Consider the following 16,736-nt stretch of genomic DNA (forward strand, 5'->3'; position numbering starts at 1 on the left):
TCAAATACAGTTTTAATAAACGTTAGTAATAATAATAACTATTTATAGAGCACCTTTTCAAAACACAGGTTTACAAAGTGCAAACTAAACTAAACACAGAAGAACATAAACAACAGCAAGAACATAACAAATGCAAAATACTAAAAATAATTAAATACAATTCAACAGAAAATGAACACATTCAGAGATTTATTTATCGATGTAAGTTTGTAGAGTGATTAATCGACCTTAAAATGATTGAGTTTAGGATACTCATGATGAGATACCACAATTTATATTACTGCAAGCGAAAAGAAACTCAAAGGATGCAGAGAAATGCACCGATAAAAGGAGAAGCATTGACAGCATTCCAGGTCACACACCTGGTATAAAGGTGCAGGATAAGTCGATTAATCAATTCACTGTCACGATTTAATTGATCCATAGCTATTTTAAGAAACATACAATTGCATGATGTGATGTCATGTTTTTTTTAAAACTCCTATGATAGTAAGTTGGCTGGCAAAATACATTTGATTGCATCACTTCATGCTTCAAGAACAAGATGTACACTTTGCACTACTTTCTGAATTTATGGATAGGCCTACAATAACCAATCAAAAATAGTTTACAAAAGTAATCAATCATTTCAAAATCTTTAGCTCCATCCCCAATGTGGTACAATCCCCTTTATCTGTTGATGACCAAGGCAATTATTTACTTCTCTGAGGAGCAAAGGCCCTTTGGAAAAAGCTAAAGCTTAACTTTTTTTTTTAATCTTTCCTTTAAAAAGAAAGTCTTTAATATTCTAACATCTGTTTCTTCTAGAACAATGAGCATATCATGTTTTACAGGTACGTAGCTGCATACATTCTCTCACCTGGAAAAACCTCCAGCATGCAGTTTTATTAGAGATATAACTTTCAAATGAGAAAATGTCCTTCCACATCAGATTAAAAACACCTTCATATGCTGCATTCATGTCATTGTCCACATGGAAAATACTATTAATGTTTTTTTTTTTAAGACTTTTTTAAGACTTATTCAAGAAATGACACTGCAAAACAGATCAGCTGTGCTCAGAACAAATAAAAGGAAATATATTAATGTTAGAAATCATTTATTATTCTACAGGTTGCACAGATCCAATAGTGTCCTTCATCAAAGCATTGTTTACTCATGTTCAATGCTGGGCTGAGTTCAGATTACAAAACATCAAAAGAAAGGAAACTTTGGTCACATAATATCCTCACCCTATCCCCTCTTGCATTTAATCACACACACACGCGCGCACACACACACACACATTTCTTAAATTTCTAAAAATTCTTAAATTATAAGTAGTTCTGCATTTACAGAGGCGGAGCTGACCTTACAATCAACATGTATTCCTGGCACATTCACATCTTAATGAAGGCAACAAAAAAGTCCCCGTTATAATTCCAAGTACAGATCATATTTGAGTGTTTGATTTTCAGAAATTAGCTTTTCAGTTACGGACGCAGACACGAACACTTGAAGGAATCTTGGTGTTCATGTGTTACTTTTAATGACAGTTGTCCTGTTCTATCGGAAAGGTATCCTTAAACGACTTCTCTCCCTGATTTCAGACTCTATCCACTATCCTATCTCTACAATAAAGGCACAAAAAGCCCAAAAATGAATCTGAAAATTTAAAAATTAAAAAAAATAAATTTAAAATTAAAAGCAAAAAATTAAAAAATAAAATAAAATAAAATTTGTATTAACTTGACCTTCAAGGGGGGCGGAGCCAGGCCACCCCCCTAATATAATGGTAGGGGAAACACTGCAGACCTCCAGAAAACCACTGAAAGACATTAGGCTGTGATTTTGAGACGATGCAGTATTCTCATTATTCTGTACAGAATATATGTTGATTTACACTATAAAGATGTTTACACTTCAGATATTTACACAAAAGAATGATTTACTTGTTAAGTGACTGGTGTCCATTTTTTTTTTTGCTTACCAACAGGGAGCGTGACAAACACATCTTATTAACCAATTAGGGCAAAAAGACAGACATGATATTTGCAACTCAATCACCTGTGGGAAGAGAATGATTTAATTAAGGAGAACTTTTGAGTTTTTCAGATCACAAACATTGATATTTGACATTCCTGGTTCAATGTGATAAAGTGATTAAAAGTCTTTTATCTTCCTGAGAAAGTCGTGGGAGTAGTGAGCATCTTTCCATTTCCCTTTTCCCTCCACTCAGCTGAATCTGGGAGACAAACCTAAGATGAAATTAAAACACAAGGTTTCATTGTCAGGTAGTTCTCGTACCGAGTCTGTTTTAGACAAATCAGCGTAGCATGCTTCTGCGTCTGCTCACCTCCCATGATCCACGAGCTCTACCGCCCTCCAAACAGGTGGATCTTGGCGAACGACACAGTCTCAACATAGTCCTTGTGTCCCTTCTCGTAGATGACGTAGATGAACTTCCGGTCCTCTGCAGAACCGCTGTCCAGTGATGTGATGCAAGAGTAACCGCTTGGCCCCGCCCATATCTGCACAGCTTTATTATCCCATGTTTTACCATCCGTCACAGACCAGCGGAGAGTCAGGTTGACTCCTGAGGGCAGACATGACATGAAGTTCAAATCCTTTTTTACTGACCTTTACTCATGTGCAGTGGTGGACAGATATACAGATTTCAGATACGGTGGCTGAAATGAAAATACACCTGAATGGATTATGAAACTATTTTGAACCAATGATAATACGCAAATCTTCTCAGAAAGATGATTTGCTAAAAAATAACTGTATTTGGAATGTGGTTTTTTTTGTGTGCGTGCTAACCCTCTTTAGATCAGCTGTGATGCTCTGTGCACTGCTAACAGAGGCGAGAGGTTGTAAACTCTTGGGGTCAGAGACTATGGAGTATCTGCTAGACACACAATATGACATCAGCAATTTACATTCACCCAAACCCTCTTTTTTTCTGCATTATCTGTCCCAAAAAAAAACAGTCAAGACCTCTATTGATAGGTTATTTTCCCTCGTCATTACTGTGATTAGAAGGAAAACGCCCCTTTCATAATGAACAAATTACTTCAATTAAAACATAATTACATTTTTATCCCCAAAGCAAGCAGCTGACAGTATCAGCTATCCTTTACAGCGGTCAGGTACCTGTTACTGTAACAGTAATATATAATGAAAAGATAAACCTCTATTGATCCCTGGAAGTCTAAACGTGTTGTTGTAGCAGCAAAATTATAAACCAAACACCAAAACAGGATGTTTAAAACAAATTTAAAAAAAAAAGAAAAAAAAAAAGGAGTTGCTCACCACTAAACTAATACAAAGTAAAAAAAAAGACAGAAAATGTAAAATTGCATGTGACGGGACTTTCATGTGATTCAACAAGCAGCAGAGCCATCAAGACTGGAGGAGATCAAAGAACTGGACCAGACAAATATTTCAAACATGAAGAAATATTCCAGTAAGACTTAAGTGAAGTACATCAAAAAGAATTGTTGGCTTGAAATTATTAGTTAAATTCTGTTCTCATGATCATCAGGTTAATCGTTTTCTTATCTGGAGGAAACAAGCTTTGTAATCTCCAGACAATCAACCCGGTATCGCATTAAACTAAATACCGTTTTTAACTTGGTACTTTGTCAAAACTGCAGCTCAGCTGATCTATTTTTTTAAATCTATATTGTCGTATCTATCTATTTTTTTGTACATTTCTAATTTTTATTTAAATTGTGTACTGTGTTCGCTTTTTGTCTGCAATCTTTGCTGCTGTAACAATGTAAATTTCCCCGTTGTGGGATAAATAAAGGATTATCTTATCTTAGTTTTCATCATAGAGAAGTAGTGCCATGGCAACATGCAGAGATGGCAACACTGAGCACAGTCTGTCTTTTGTTTTCTTGAGATAATGAAATACATGATCATTATGAAAACCAACATAGTTATCCAGGTCCAACAAAGTAATAATTTTAAGATCCTGAGACAGATGTATTTAAAGATTACTGTGAGTGTCACCATTCTCTGCTTGTACTTCATTACTTTTACATGAAAAAATATGTTTTGTAACAGAGAATTATACACTTCTCAAACTACTTTCACTTCCAGTACTCAGCATCTGTGAGAGAAATGTGCAGTACAGGAGATACATATTGCCTCTTAATGTTTTGCCAGTCTTACTGTGTTGCTTGTTGGCGGGGTTGGTGAAGTAGAGCACGCCGTCTTTCTGCAGAGCTCCGGCCGCTACAGCGGGATCCACCAGCGTGTAGTCGAAGTAGAGCTCTTCTACCGGCAGAGACAATCCTCCATCGAGGCTGCGGACCACCAGACGACACTGACAGTGATAGTTGTTCTGGTTCCGCACATTGATGACGATGCTGCCGTCTGTCATCTCGACCGGCTGCAGGGGGGCACAGAGGGAGGGAGGGGGGAGGGAGGGGTGTACTTTACTGATGCTCAGCAGTTGAAAATGTTTTTAAATTTATGACACATTGCTATTATTGCAGCGAAAGCATGACAACAGTTCAGGTAAATTCAATGTTTAAAAATACACATTTTACAGTTTTATTGATTTTGTCCACTAGGGGGCAGTGACCTCCATAAAAAGCAGACAGACCACGCCATAGTGATTATTACCCATTCACACATTCTGAGGATACAATACAACACTAGCCTTCATTAGGAGATGCTCTTCGTGTAAACTAAAAGAATACATTTGATGTTTAAAAATCTCAACCTGATTTCTTTTAACACTCAAACATTTCACTCACTGTGAATCTTTGCTGTGGAACATTTAAAAAAGTATTTCTGCAGCATGCTGGATCTCACTTTGACACCTACACTGTGGTTACTAGCATTCAAATGACTCAACTATGTTTTCACTGTTGGTCTTTTTTTTTGTCTTATAGTGGCATCATTATTAATTTCAGTCAGTTTCATTAGCAGCTAAAAAAACTCTTCATAGGAGAAGAATTTTTTCTTCTTCTATTAAAGTCTTTATCTGTGATTTTTCACACTTAAATGTAGAAATCAAGTATATCCTCTGAAAATAACTCTGTGAGTCATGACTGTCTACAATGGGTGTAACACCCGAGTCCCACTGTCTGTGATGTTTTCAGAGTCCTATCTTCACTTTGTTTACATCGCCCAGACGGCCGGCTGACTCCTCCCCTCGTGTATAAAAGTTGTTTAATTGAGGGACTAGAGAAAAGAAGAATAACATACTGTACTCACTGATTAACTGTGTTTCTAGATCACACTCATTTCAGGTAAATTTACATGCAATGTGAAGATACGAGCAGAATAAAGATCGCTAGCATTAGCATGCTAACACAACAATGCAGCGCCAGTTGTTTTGGTTTCATGCTGGTGCTCAAGGGCGACATCTGCTGGATCAAAAAATCACATATAAAGACTTTAATTTGTAGAAACAAAACCTGCTGACTCTACAGGTCAATAGAGATCTAACACTGAACACTGAGGCTTCAAAGGGTTAATAGAGCTGCAGAGCTGGGTGATAATTCTCAGGGAACACCTTTCAGAGGGTGATGCATTTGCTGTTAAAATATCTCCAATTTGCAAAGAGGAAGTGACACATCTATAGTGTAAGGACATCATAAAGAAGGAAGAGAGATCATTTAGCTTTTCAGTCACTGTGATGGTTGTAGACACGTGAGCACAACACTGGATCACTAAGGGAAACAAGTCAGTACTTTAATATTGGGAATTTAGATTGTCGCTTTTGTGAGAAGTTGTAACCATTTAAAAAAATATATTTCAATGTATCACCGTCTGCTATTCACGCTACAGTCATATGTGTGATTTTTACAAACAGCAAGCAGATGTTCTTGTACCTGGCACTCGTCAGGGTTGAAGTCCTGCGCTTTCTTCTTCTGGTTGTAAGGAATACTTTTCAGCGCGGCACCGTTGTACCATTTCTTCCCGTGGTCGTCGCTCAGGATGCAGAACACTCCGTCTCCCTCCAGCGTCCCGTGACCACACACCACTAACCTCCCCTTAGCTGGCTGGTAGTGCTTCTGTTAAACAAAGACGCACACACACACACACAATGAGGAAATGATGCAAATACAGACAAGTTTTGTGCGAGTGTGAGCAGAAAAAAACAAATAAAAGGAGGTTGCTGCAATCTTTGAGAAACAAAGAGATGCATGACACAGACAGGTTATTCATCCCACTAATATCTCATAATATGAACCATGTTTATCATCCAGAGTGACTGATCTGCTGCGGGACAACAGAAGGTTTAGTGTCACAAAAAGTGGCATGGGCAAAAACAAACAATAACTGGACAGATGCTCCGATCAGACTGTGCATGAGCGATCACAAGCCACTCATTTACACAATTACAACATCTCCTCTAATGACATAATGAATCTGTTGACTCTTCTGCAAAGCTATCAAATCCAGTCAGCTTTTAATGCAGCTAACATGCAGGTTTACAAAAAGCCCAAATCTGGGAAATCTAATCTGAACCAGCGCTCTCATTTTGGAGAATAAATGGGATTAATACAAACATTGTTGAGCTTGTTACTATAGAAACATTTCATTATTATATTGTACAGGTTGAGCATACAGTACATAGCATTGAGACACAAACCACAGAATAAAAACACTTTTATACAGACATTACAAGAGGAACAGATCAGATATTAACACCAGTTTCACAGACACACAGAATTTCACTTCTTTAAAAAAATGTCTCAAAACTTCCTCTTTCATTTAAATACAGAAAAATGAATCTGCATTGTAATTAAAGCTCAGCAGGTTTGAACACTGAATCATGTATAAAGCTAACTGGAGTATAAATAATTGACTTTTCTCTGTTGTAAAAGCTGATAAAATAAAATCTAAGTTTAGACTAGCGGAGGTTTTTCCTGACGTGATTTTACTTTAAGTAACTTTAGGTGTTTAAAAGACTTACCTGAAGCTATCTTATTCAAACTGGTACATTTGTAGTGTTGTCGTACTGGAAATCGGTCTTGGTCTTTTTGAAGGTCTCGTCTCGGAATCGAAAGCATTTTTATTCGGTCTTGGGGGACTCCGGATTTTAAATCAAGACCGGTCAAGACCTCGATTGATATGTTATTTTTCCACATCATTACTTTGATTAGAAGGAAAACACCTCTTTCTTTTTTTTATTGTTTATTTATTTGTTTTATTTATATTTTATTTTGGGGCTTTTTGTGCCTTTATTTGAGAGACAGGACAGTGGATAGAGTTGGAAATCAGGGAGAGAGAGAGAGTAGGGAATGACCTGCAGGAAAGGAGGCACAGGTGGGATTTGAACCAGGGCCGCCTGCTTGGAAGACTACAGCCTCCATACATGGGGCGCGCACAAACCACTGCGTCACCAGCGACCCGAAAACACCTCTTTGTTAAAGGACAAATTACTTTGTTTGTTTTTTCCCCCTGGTTACATCCAGAAACTTAGTGACCCGCCTGCTTCACAAGATGAAGATTTTTCTTTGATATTTATGGTCTCTGTCTCGCCTCAGTCTCGCCCTGCCTTGGTCTTGACTCGGTCTCGATCCCTAAATGTCTCGGTCTGGTCTCGGAGTGTTCTGGTCTCGGGCTTGTCTTGGTCTCTGTTAGTGTGGTCTTGACTACAACTCTACCAATTTGACTTCCACGAGGCATTAAAAGTCATTTAGCCCAGATTAAATTTCCGTCTCCAACCACAGAACAGCTCAAGACTTCCCATGATTCAGTTTGTCTTTTTCTCGTCCTCTCACCTGGATTCCGAAGCCCGGCCCGGGAGCGAAGTTCTTGACGCCGAGCTGGACGGAGAGGTTTCTGGGCGGGCTCCAGCTGAGGCCGTCGTCCCTGCTCTCCACCATCATGGTGCTGGCCGGGTGGCAGTGGTACAGGTGGAAGCAGATGGAGTAGACCAGGATCACCGAGCCCACCTCCTCGTCCACCACCACCGAGCCCAGGTTCAGGCCGTCCGGCGTTGAGCCGTCGTCCACGATGAAGGTGGTGGGGGACCAGGTGGAACCTGCAGGGACGGAGGAGACGATTCAAACACCTGTGCACCATGCGTGCAGACCACCACATATCACATCAGGTCTTCTCTAAACTCTGTCTTCTGATGCATATTGAGCACATCCTCCTGTTAGGTCAATCAGTTTCTTTCATGGTCATCATGCCCGCATATGTCTCACAGTAGAGTTTCTGTCATCACACAGTATATCTGATGACGTAAACATTTGTGTCATACAATGCAGACGTCCACTCTTGTAATAACCGTACAGTGATGACACTGAAATGTGAATGTTTTTGTACATTAGTACAGGATTTGATACTCTGGTGCAGAAGAAAGCTTTTTTTTTTTTCCCATTGAATTTTGTTGTCTTAGTTGGAACCACTAACATATCAAAGTCAAAGCACAAATAAAAAGTTGATCATAACTCTTTCCCATCTTTAGTACATGTAAGAAATGACTAGAATAACTCCTCGTTGTTTCCTTAAATCCGTTTTATTCTCAGATTTTCTCTTGATGACAGTTATTTTAAATTTCTCTCCGCAGCCTGAAGGTAACAAACAGATCGATGTGGAGCCAGTAAAACATCCAGAACCCGCTCCGGAGCAGGTCAGGTGATCAGCGTGAGGTACCGTGGTTAAGTTCACCCCGGTTAGAAGTGATCCACTTTTGTAGCAGGCCGACTGAGAACCCAGAGTTAACCCTTTAGTTACCTCCAGAACCGCCAGTCCTGCTTTTTAGTGGCCCACACAGACGACATTATTTCCTACTTCTCCGCAACTAACTAACCTGCTCACTGACATTTTCATTTCCTTATTATGAACTGAGGATTTAAAGCAAGTTATGGGCTTTTTTACGAGTGTTGTTGTGAGTATTTGCCCTCGCTGTTTTGCAAATTTAAAGGATGATTGAGAAATCACCAAAATGACTGAAAAAAACTGAAATAAGGAGATTTTCAAGTCAGTGTTGTTCCTCTGTAGTCTTACAGAAACGTTTCCTGTCTCTCAGCTCAGCGCCCGTTTCTGAATCTTGAACTCAGGGGTTCAGTCTCGACTTTGTAAATGATGGTTGAAGACATTTTTCACAACATCCTCTTCCTCTGTGAGTAAACTCCAACCCCTCATGAGGGCCTGAAGATGAAGCTGAGAGCTCCAGAAAATAAGTAACTTTATAAAAAACGATTATGATCAGCAAACTCTGGTCAGGTGATGTGATTGCGGAGTATTGAATTTGTTTACAGCCGGTGTGTCATCATGTGTGTTTGTTTACAGCCGGTGTGTCATCATGTGTGTTTGTGACTGGGTGATCGTGTTCCGGTGGTCCTACCTTTGTCTGTGGACCGCCGCATTGCGATGAACTTTGCTCCATAATCGCTGGACGAGGACTTCCTGCCCTCTGTGAAGGCCAGCAGGCTTCCTTTAGGGGTGAAGCTGAGCAGTGGGATCCTGAAGGCGTTGACCTCCCCCTGAGCCCCGCTCACCCACAGCAGCTGCTCCTCATACAGCAGCGGATCAATCTGCAACACACACACACACACACAGGGTCATAAACCAGTTAGGGCAGGTTTACCTGAATCAGCTGACAGGTAAGACGAGCATGTGATCACCACATTAGGAAGCAATTCTTTTAATCAGAGTTTCATTTAAGAAAATCTCAAAACAAGTCTACACAATTATTATCTCTTATAAATAATTATGATGTGGTTTGCACAGAATAAATAAAAACACATTTTTAAAAAGCTGTGTTGAGCTAAAACGAAAATAAAAATAAGTATAAGTTCAGTTTAAATGAAGCTCTGCTAACACTTTTACCACCTCTCTACTGAAACACTTTTTAAACTTAAACCTGATGTGCACTGATGTGCACCTCACGACACAAAACAGCAGCGCTGCTTTGCGCTTTCTGTTGGATAGTTTTTAGTTACTGTACCTCTTTGGGGTTTATCAAAAAGACACAGGAGGAAAACACTGCGGAGAGAAGGAGAGACAGAGCAGCGAGCCGGTTTCTTGTTTCCATGTCAGAGCAGCTGTTCAAAAGGTTTGAGGAGAAGTCGTCTTATAAAAATGAATCTTTAAATGAAACAAAAAACCCGGAAGCGTTGTCTTCAGCTCATCTACAGAGATGTGCAAACTGCTCAGCGCCTCACTGTGTGGGTCATATGACCTGAGAGGGCGGTCACATGACTACTGTACCCACCAAAATAAAAGTTACATATCGACCTGTCTATGAGCTGAATAAAGATTAAAATATGTCTTGTAATAAAACAATAATATTCTTATAATAATGTCCTATCTTTTCTACGACGGAGGATTAGGGCCACGTTAAAAAAATAAAAAATAAAAAATAAAAAATAAAAAATAAAAAATAAAAAATAAAAAAATAAAAAAATTCGAGATCAAAGTCGTAAATTTACGAGATTAAAGTCGTAAATTTACGATAATAAAGTCGTACATTTACGATAATAAAGTCGTAAATGTACGACTTTATTCTCAAAATTAAAAAAAAATAATAATAATTTAACGTGGCCCTAATCCTCTGTCGTACTTTTCTTTTACGGTGTTATTATTATTTTAAATTATATCGTCAGAATAGTTAGCTATTTACTATTAGTTTATATTTTATGAAAAGTGGATGAAATGGAAACCAAGCAATCTGATTGGACAATAGACATGGGACTTCGCAGAACTACCTTCTGAATTTAATTCACACTTACATGTGACAGCGTCTTCTTTAAATAACTGAGCTCACACAGCTTCCCACTGATGTAAACTTTTTGGTTGATGCATTTTTATTTAAGAATTTTTTTTTTTATGGATATAGCCTACATATTCATCAAGTATCCTACCATATCCTGAGTAGATTTGTTGTTTTCATAAGAATTGTTGCACATATTTCTACTATGAGGTGGTAGATCTTGATGTAATTTTTCCCAATATTGTTAAATAAATGTGTAGTCATAGAAAAATGCTGCAAGCAGACAGATGGTAATAAGACTGCATGTTATTAATTTCCCTTCATGAATATACTTTTACAGTAAATGTATTTATTTATCTCTGCAGCTCAATATCATTTATTCAACTAACTTATTGTATCCACTAGGGGGCAGGCTTTTCTGTAAAAAAAACAAAAACAAAACAGAACATTGCCACCGTTAAAGTGAAATCCTGTAGGCTATAAGTAAATCATAAAACAAGATTGCAAAATACAGAGTTTTGAATCATAGCACTTTCAGCTATATGGTTCATACTTTTATTCAGTTATTGGAGGCCAATATGACAGTTTTTACAATATTGAATACTATTCACTTTTTTTCCATCTAAAACTTTTCAGTTCTGTTGACAAAGCAGTTAAAAAGAAATGGCATTTACCTCCTGAAGTTAAAACATACTCTGAAATTTTAGTGCAAATCAGCAGTGTTTTCATCTCAAGTGTGCAAACTCAGTTTTTGTATATTAAGCTTTTGTTTTAGGGTTATGGCATGAACCCTAAACACAACACACAGGGGTTTAAAAATAGATAAGATGCAGCTTTAAGATAAAAAAATGCATGTTCATGCTCATGATAATAATCATACTGTTTCCTCTTTACAACACTGAAAAAAAAAGTACAATTTCTGCCTGTGCTGTGTGAACAATATTATAATTTGGTCTCCTCTTGTGTAAAGCTGCAAAGTTAGCAGTAAATGATAACTCTGCCCAGAGTTAGTTTGACTTTCTTAACATTCAAGGGAGTGAGAATGAGACGGTAGATGAATGCAGAGAGGAGCATGTTCTGACAGGTGAAGTCTGATCTTCCTGATGTTGTTCAGGGCACATCGACCTTCTTATTTTTAATGTACTATTAGTTTAACCTTTCTCTTTATAATGTTTAAACAGCTGTTCTCCTAAAATTCCCCACTATTATTCCCTACATTATCACCGTGTGAATTAGCTGCATTGAATTAAATCCTGCACTGCCCCACAAATATCCTCGGACTTCATGAGTTCATAAAAAGTTCTGTGAAAAGTTTGACATAATGCCACTGAAAACAAACAGAAATGCTGAGGACTTTAACATATTTTTTTATTAATCATGAAACATTTTCATCGAGAGAAGCCAGACTTAAACTCACAAAAATCCAACTGAGATCAAATGTGTCACTTTTAATAAAGGTCTGAGGCTTTCTTAATTGGCCTCTGCATACACACAGTATTAAAAAAAAATTGGCTGAACTAATCATACAAAGTCTTTCAAGTGTTGTGTGAGCTGAGAACCAACGACCACATTCCTGCAGTCATGAGGCCGGCTGATCTGAGTCACACGCTTAGAGAAAGAACAAGAGAGCGAGAGAAGGAAGAAGAGAAACCAAGAGAAGGAGAAGTAGGAGGGAAACTGCTGAGTCTCATCTGAGCGTGAAAGTAACATACGCCACAGTCTGAGGGTGCAGTAGCAGCTCTGCATTGAATCAATCTATCACCATGTGGACATCTGGAAACAAATACTAGACGACAGAGGAGGGATTATAATCATCACACTTTTGTTGACATGATGGACTTTCATCTAAAATACAGGTAAGACACACTTGATGATGTTTTGTTTTGTTTTCAAGGAGTGACAGCAAACACTTAAAGGTATATGTGCAGATTCTTGGACAACTGTTTCCATTAACTTTCATGAAAGAGATTCATGAGATGGAAAGACTGACTTTCTTATTGAGAGTGAGAAAGGACTTGTACAATGCAAAATGGTCAAAATGGAGACAATATTTGACATGTCAATAGATAAGGTGCTAGGTGGTTTGCCCCACTCATTCTGACAACTTTGTGTTGTTTACCTCCCTTTCACTGTTTTACTTTTTATTTTAGTCTTCATTTTATTTTATCATGTCAATTATGAGAAACTATTTAAAGACCCCTTGTGAACTGCACTACTTAGGTTATGACCTAAAATTAAACATGTCTAAATGTCCGGAAATTATTCTGATGTTATGTTGTTGATGTTTTTTCTGTTGAAAAAATAATAAAAAAAATGTAGTGGCAAAAAAACCCAAAAGGATATAAGTGCAGAATTAAAAAGAAGAAACATGAAAATGCTGCAACGTTGAACTTTCCACTTTTGGTTTCAACTGACTTAAAATGATGAATATGAATCGCTCCTCGACCTGACACAACCCGCTGAATATATAAAAGTAACTTTCAACACACATGGGTTTAAAAATAGATAAGATGCAGCCTTTAGATAACAGAATGCATGTTCAGTTTTTCACCATGCTCATGATAGAAATCATGCTGTTTCCTCTTTCCAACACTGAACAAAAAGTACCATTTCTGGTTGTGCTGTGTGAACAATATTTATAATTTGGTCTCCTCTTGTGTAAAGCTACAAAGTTAGCAGTAAATGATAACTCTGCCCAGAGTTAGTTTGACTTTCTTAACATTCAAGGGAGTGAGAATGAGACGGTAGATGAAAGCAGAGAGGAGTAAAGCCAAAAGAGCGAGGCTGAGAAAGAGGTAAAGAGTTGACATTACAGCTGCAGCAGTGTTTTCACACTTCAGTGGTGAAATGTGGCAGCGTCACAGACGGGCAGGCGAGAGAGTGGGGGTAGAAGGACATCTACAGAGAGCTGGTTGTGCCTCTAATCGGTATTTCTATTTATTTCGTTTTATCACCTTTCTTTCGCAGACACAAGAGCTGTTAAAAACATCACAGGAAGTGGTCTGTGAAGGCTCCCTCTTCTGGTGCAGTGCAACGGTTTAAGTTGCCTCTTATCTTCCATGAACAGAGCATGCATACACCGCTGTGATAAAAAATAACATTCTGGACATTTTATTGTAAAAGCTGTTCAAGTATAAGCAGATATAAAGACTAAAAAAATACATTTGGTCCTCTAACTATGGCGGTCATAATCTTTGACAGCAGATGAGATCAGCTCTTTTTCATTACAGTAAAAGGCAACAGCCCTGAAATCCAGTGCATGAGGACAAGTCTATTACACACATTCATACATGATGCAGTACTCTACTGTTCCATTAAGCAGTATAGTGTATATGTAAACTCACATTTAAAAAAAAAAAAGGACATATCCAATAATACAATCAATACTAAATGTTTTACAACAACGAGAATCTGAAAGGAAGATTCCCTTCTAACTCATTTATTGTTGTTGTTTTACTGTGAAAGGAATCGGTTTATGGAACAATCTCAACAGAGAAACTAAAGAATCAAACATGATGTTTAAAAGAAAAATTAGGAAATATGTCAGTGAGATGTACTGTTCTGTTTCGTGATGCTGTATTGTGATATGCTTTGCACGGTGTAAAATGAATTGGCAAGGAGGATCTACAACGGGGCTGCCAGTGGCTGTGTTTGCCTGCAGCCAATTTATTTTAATTGTTTTTGAATTAAGTGTTGTGTTTTGTTTTAATTAATGTTTTGTGAAAGAGGGGCAGATATTATAAGATTAGTCTTCTTTCTGCTCCTTTTCATTAAAATTTTGAGATCTTATGTTTTCTTAACTTTATTGTTTGTTTGAATGAAATAAAATTCACAAATAAAAAATAATCTAAAAAAAATATTATTGTTTTTTATGAAGTGTGTTTTGCTGCTCACACTTTTTCACCTTTGGTTACTTAATAACTTGATGCATATACCTTCTACATGTTATGGAGGGTGCTATTCTTTTCTTCAGCATCTGAGCAGGAAGGCTCTGGTTTGGTCGAGCCTTATCGTCTTTCTATAGTCACTTAAAAATAATCAGGGATTGTAATCAGTGATAAAAAAAAAAGCTGTGGCTTATCTAGAGGATGTGCAGAAATAGATTCCAGTCGTTTAGCATGAATGCTTTGCCTCTTCAAGCCTGACACGTTTAACTGTTGTATCAGATCAGGAATGTGGCTGCAAACCCTTACATGACCGGGACAACAGCGAAAGGCCTTCTCTTCATTGGCGCCATTCATCATGGATGGATTATAACAGTGGATGTTGCACAACACGCCATGTAGAAGTGAAGTGGGTATGTTTATGTACAACTGATTCATCAGGGTTAAGACTGCTGTAGTCAAACTTGTTATATATTGGAGCTGTACTTATATCTACCCTTTCATTGTATAAGTTTTACTATTTAAACCACAACGACATTTTTAACTCTGACTAACTTTTTAAACTTTTTACCTACTGCATTTAATAAACATCCTCTTGTCTTTACCTTTTTTCAAACAAATTCTACGCTAGCTAGCCATTAGCCAACTTTTAGCATTAGTATTTTAGTGTTTATTCATGACTTTAAAGTCTTTATATGTGATTTTTCACACTTAAATATAATATAAATCAAGTATCTCCTCTGAAAATAACTCTGTGAGTCATGACTGTCTACAATGGGTGTAACACCCGAGTCCCACTGTCTGTGATGTTTTCAGAGTTTTCAGAGTCCTATCTTCACTTTGTTTACATCGCCCGGACGGCCGGCTGACTCCTCCCCTCGTGTATAAAAGTTGTTTAATTGAGGGACTAGAGAAAAGAAGAATAACATACTGTACTCACTGCTTAACTGTGTTTCTAGATCACGCTCATTTCAGGTAAATTTACATGCAGTGTGAAGATACGAGCAGAATAAAGATCGCTAGCATTAGCATGCTAACACAACAATGCACCGCGAGTTGTTTTGGTTTCATGCTGGAGCTCAAGGGCGACATCTGCTGGATCAAAAAATCACATATAAAGCCTTTAAAGTTTACTATTTAAACCACAACGACATTTTTAACTCTGACTAACTTTTTAAACTTTATTATCTACTGAATTTAATAAACATCCTCTTGTCTTCACCTTTTTTCAAACAAATTCTACGCTAGCTAGCCATTAGCCAACTTTAGCGTTAGTATTTTAGTGTTTATTCACGACTTTAAGCTTTAATAAAATATTTATCTATTACAACAAGCTAATCTATCTTACTGTAAAGCCATCTATTCTCTTGTAGACAGTTTTTCCCATAATTTAAAAGCTAACAGTACATAATAAGTGTTTACCCAATCCCTGTAGCTAGCTTACTTTTAATACGAAGTAAGCCATTTCACAGTTAAGTCATTAGCCAGGTTTTAGCCAGCCATCAACTCTTTATCCCTTTGTTTATGTTATAACTACTAGGATATATCAACTGTTATAATTAGCTAACTTTCTGTAGATTATCCATAAGCCTACTTTAAGCATAGTATGAATACTTTTGGCTAACTGTTTATCCATTAGCTTACATTTATTAACAGCTAATATCTAACTTTTTCCAATGCACTAACTAACTTTTAATTCATTACTTTGTTTCTAACATTGAGCGGTTTATCCATTAGTTTATAAGCTTTTTCTCTCTAAAGTACCGTCTGACATACTGAGATTTGACACCTCTAGATCAATAAACATGATGATTGTATATTCTGCCTTTTTTTTACTAAAATAATTCCTTCTCTTGTAATTAAAGTGTCGGTTTCCTTCATCAATCACCTTCTCAAACTGCTGACTTTTGGTCATGTTTTTATGATTCAGTGGTTTGTAATATAATGCTGAGTGATGCATGACTTCAGTCACATGGATCCTCTTTCATGCTGACTTTGTTTCCCCGTTTTGAGGATGATGACAGATATCAGCAGGAGGAACTTATACAATTCCATTTTTTGTTGATTCATAGCAAGAAATGTCTGTAGCCGACTTAAACATCTATTTAAGTGTTCTCTGTTATTCTCTGACATAAAAGATGATTGATTTCTCTGTAGGACGTGGTGACTTCTGAGAT

The 16,736-nt window shown here is 37.5% G+C and overlaps 2 protein-coding genes across 2 annotated transcripts in view; one reads left to right on the forward strand and one right to left on the reverse strand.

Moving 5' to 3' along the window:
- Positions 1-1,082: 1,082 nt before the first annotated feature.
- neu1 (neuraminidase 1) lies at positions 1,083-10,118 on the reverse strand. The gene is made up of 7 exons (XM_061059407.1): positions 9,911-10,118; positions 9,308-9,497; positions 7,734-7,996; positions 5,835-6,017; positions 4,162-4,381; positions 2,336-2,575; positions 1,083-2,237 (listed from the first exon to the last, which is right to left on the reverse strand). The coding sequence occupies exons 1-6, from the start codon at positions 9,995-9,997 to the stop codon at positions 2,355-2,357; spliced, it is 1,164 nt and encodes a 387-aa protein (XP_060915390.1). The 5' UTR covers positions 9,998-10,118; the 3' UTR covers positions 1,083-2,237; positions 2,336-2,354.
- A 2,219-nt stretch (positions 10,119-12,337) lies between these two features.
- Positions 12,338-16,736, forward strand: part of tmem268 (transmembrane protein 268) — an 11,175-nt gene continuing 6,776 nt past the window's right edge. The window contains exons 1-3 of the mRNA XM_061059607.1: positions 12,338-12,531; positions 14,842-14,968; positions 16,717-16,736. The exon at positions 16,717-16,736 is cut by the window's right edge and continues 80 nt beyond it. Coding sequence (XP_060915590.1) covers positions 14,939-14,968; positions 16,717-16,736 — 50 coding nt within the window. The 5' untranslated portion in view covers positions 12,338-12,531; positions 14,842-14,938. The remainder of the gene's footprint in view (positions 12,532-14,841; positions 14,969-16,716) is intronic.

Source organism: Labrus mixtus, chromosome 16 (genome assembly GCF_963584025.1).
Source record: "Labrus mixtus chromosome 16, fLabMix1.1, whole genome shotgun sequence".
In the NCBI taxonomy this organism is placed as follows: domain Eukaryota; kingdom Metazoa; phylum Chordata; class Actinopteri; order Labriformes; family Labridae; genus Labrus; species Labrus mixtus.

What these genes read in the sequence shown, in the direction of transcription:
- neu1 (XM_061059407.1), bottom strand. Translation starts at nt 9,997, where the DNA reads ATGGAAACAAGAAACCGGCTCGCTGCTCTGTCTCTCCTTCTCTCCGCA. An exon ending in TTTTGATAAACCCCAAAGAG is followed by an intron (nt 9,498 to 9,910) that starts GTACAGTAACTA and finishes TGTGTGTTGCAG; the next exon opens with ATTGATCCGCTGCTGTATGA. An exon ending in GCGGCGGTCCACAGACAAAG is followed by an intron (nt 7,997 to 9,307) that starts GTAGGACCACCG and finishes CCGTCCCTGCAG; the next exon opens with GTTCCACCTGGTCCCCCACC.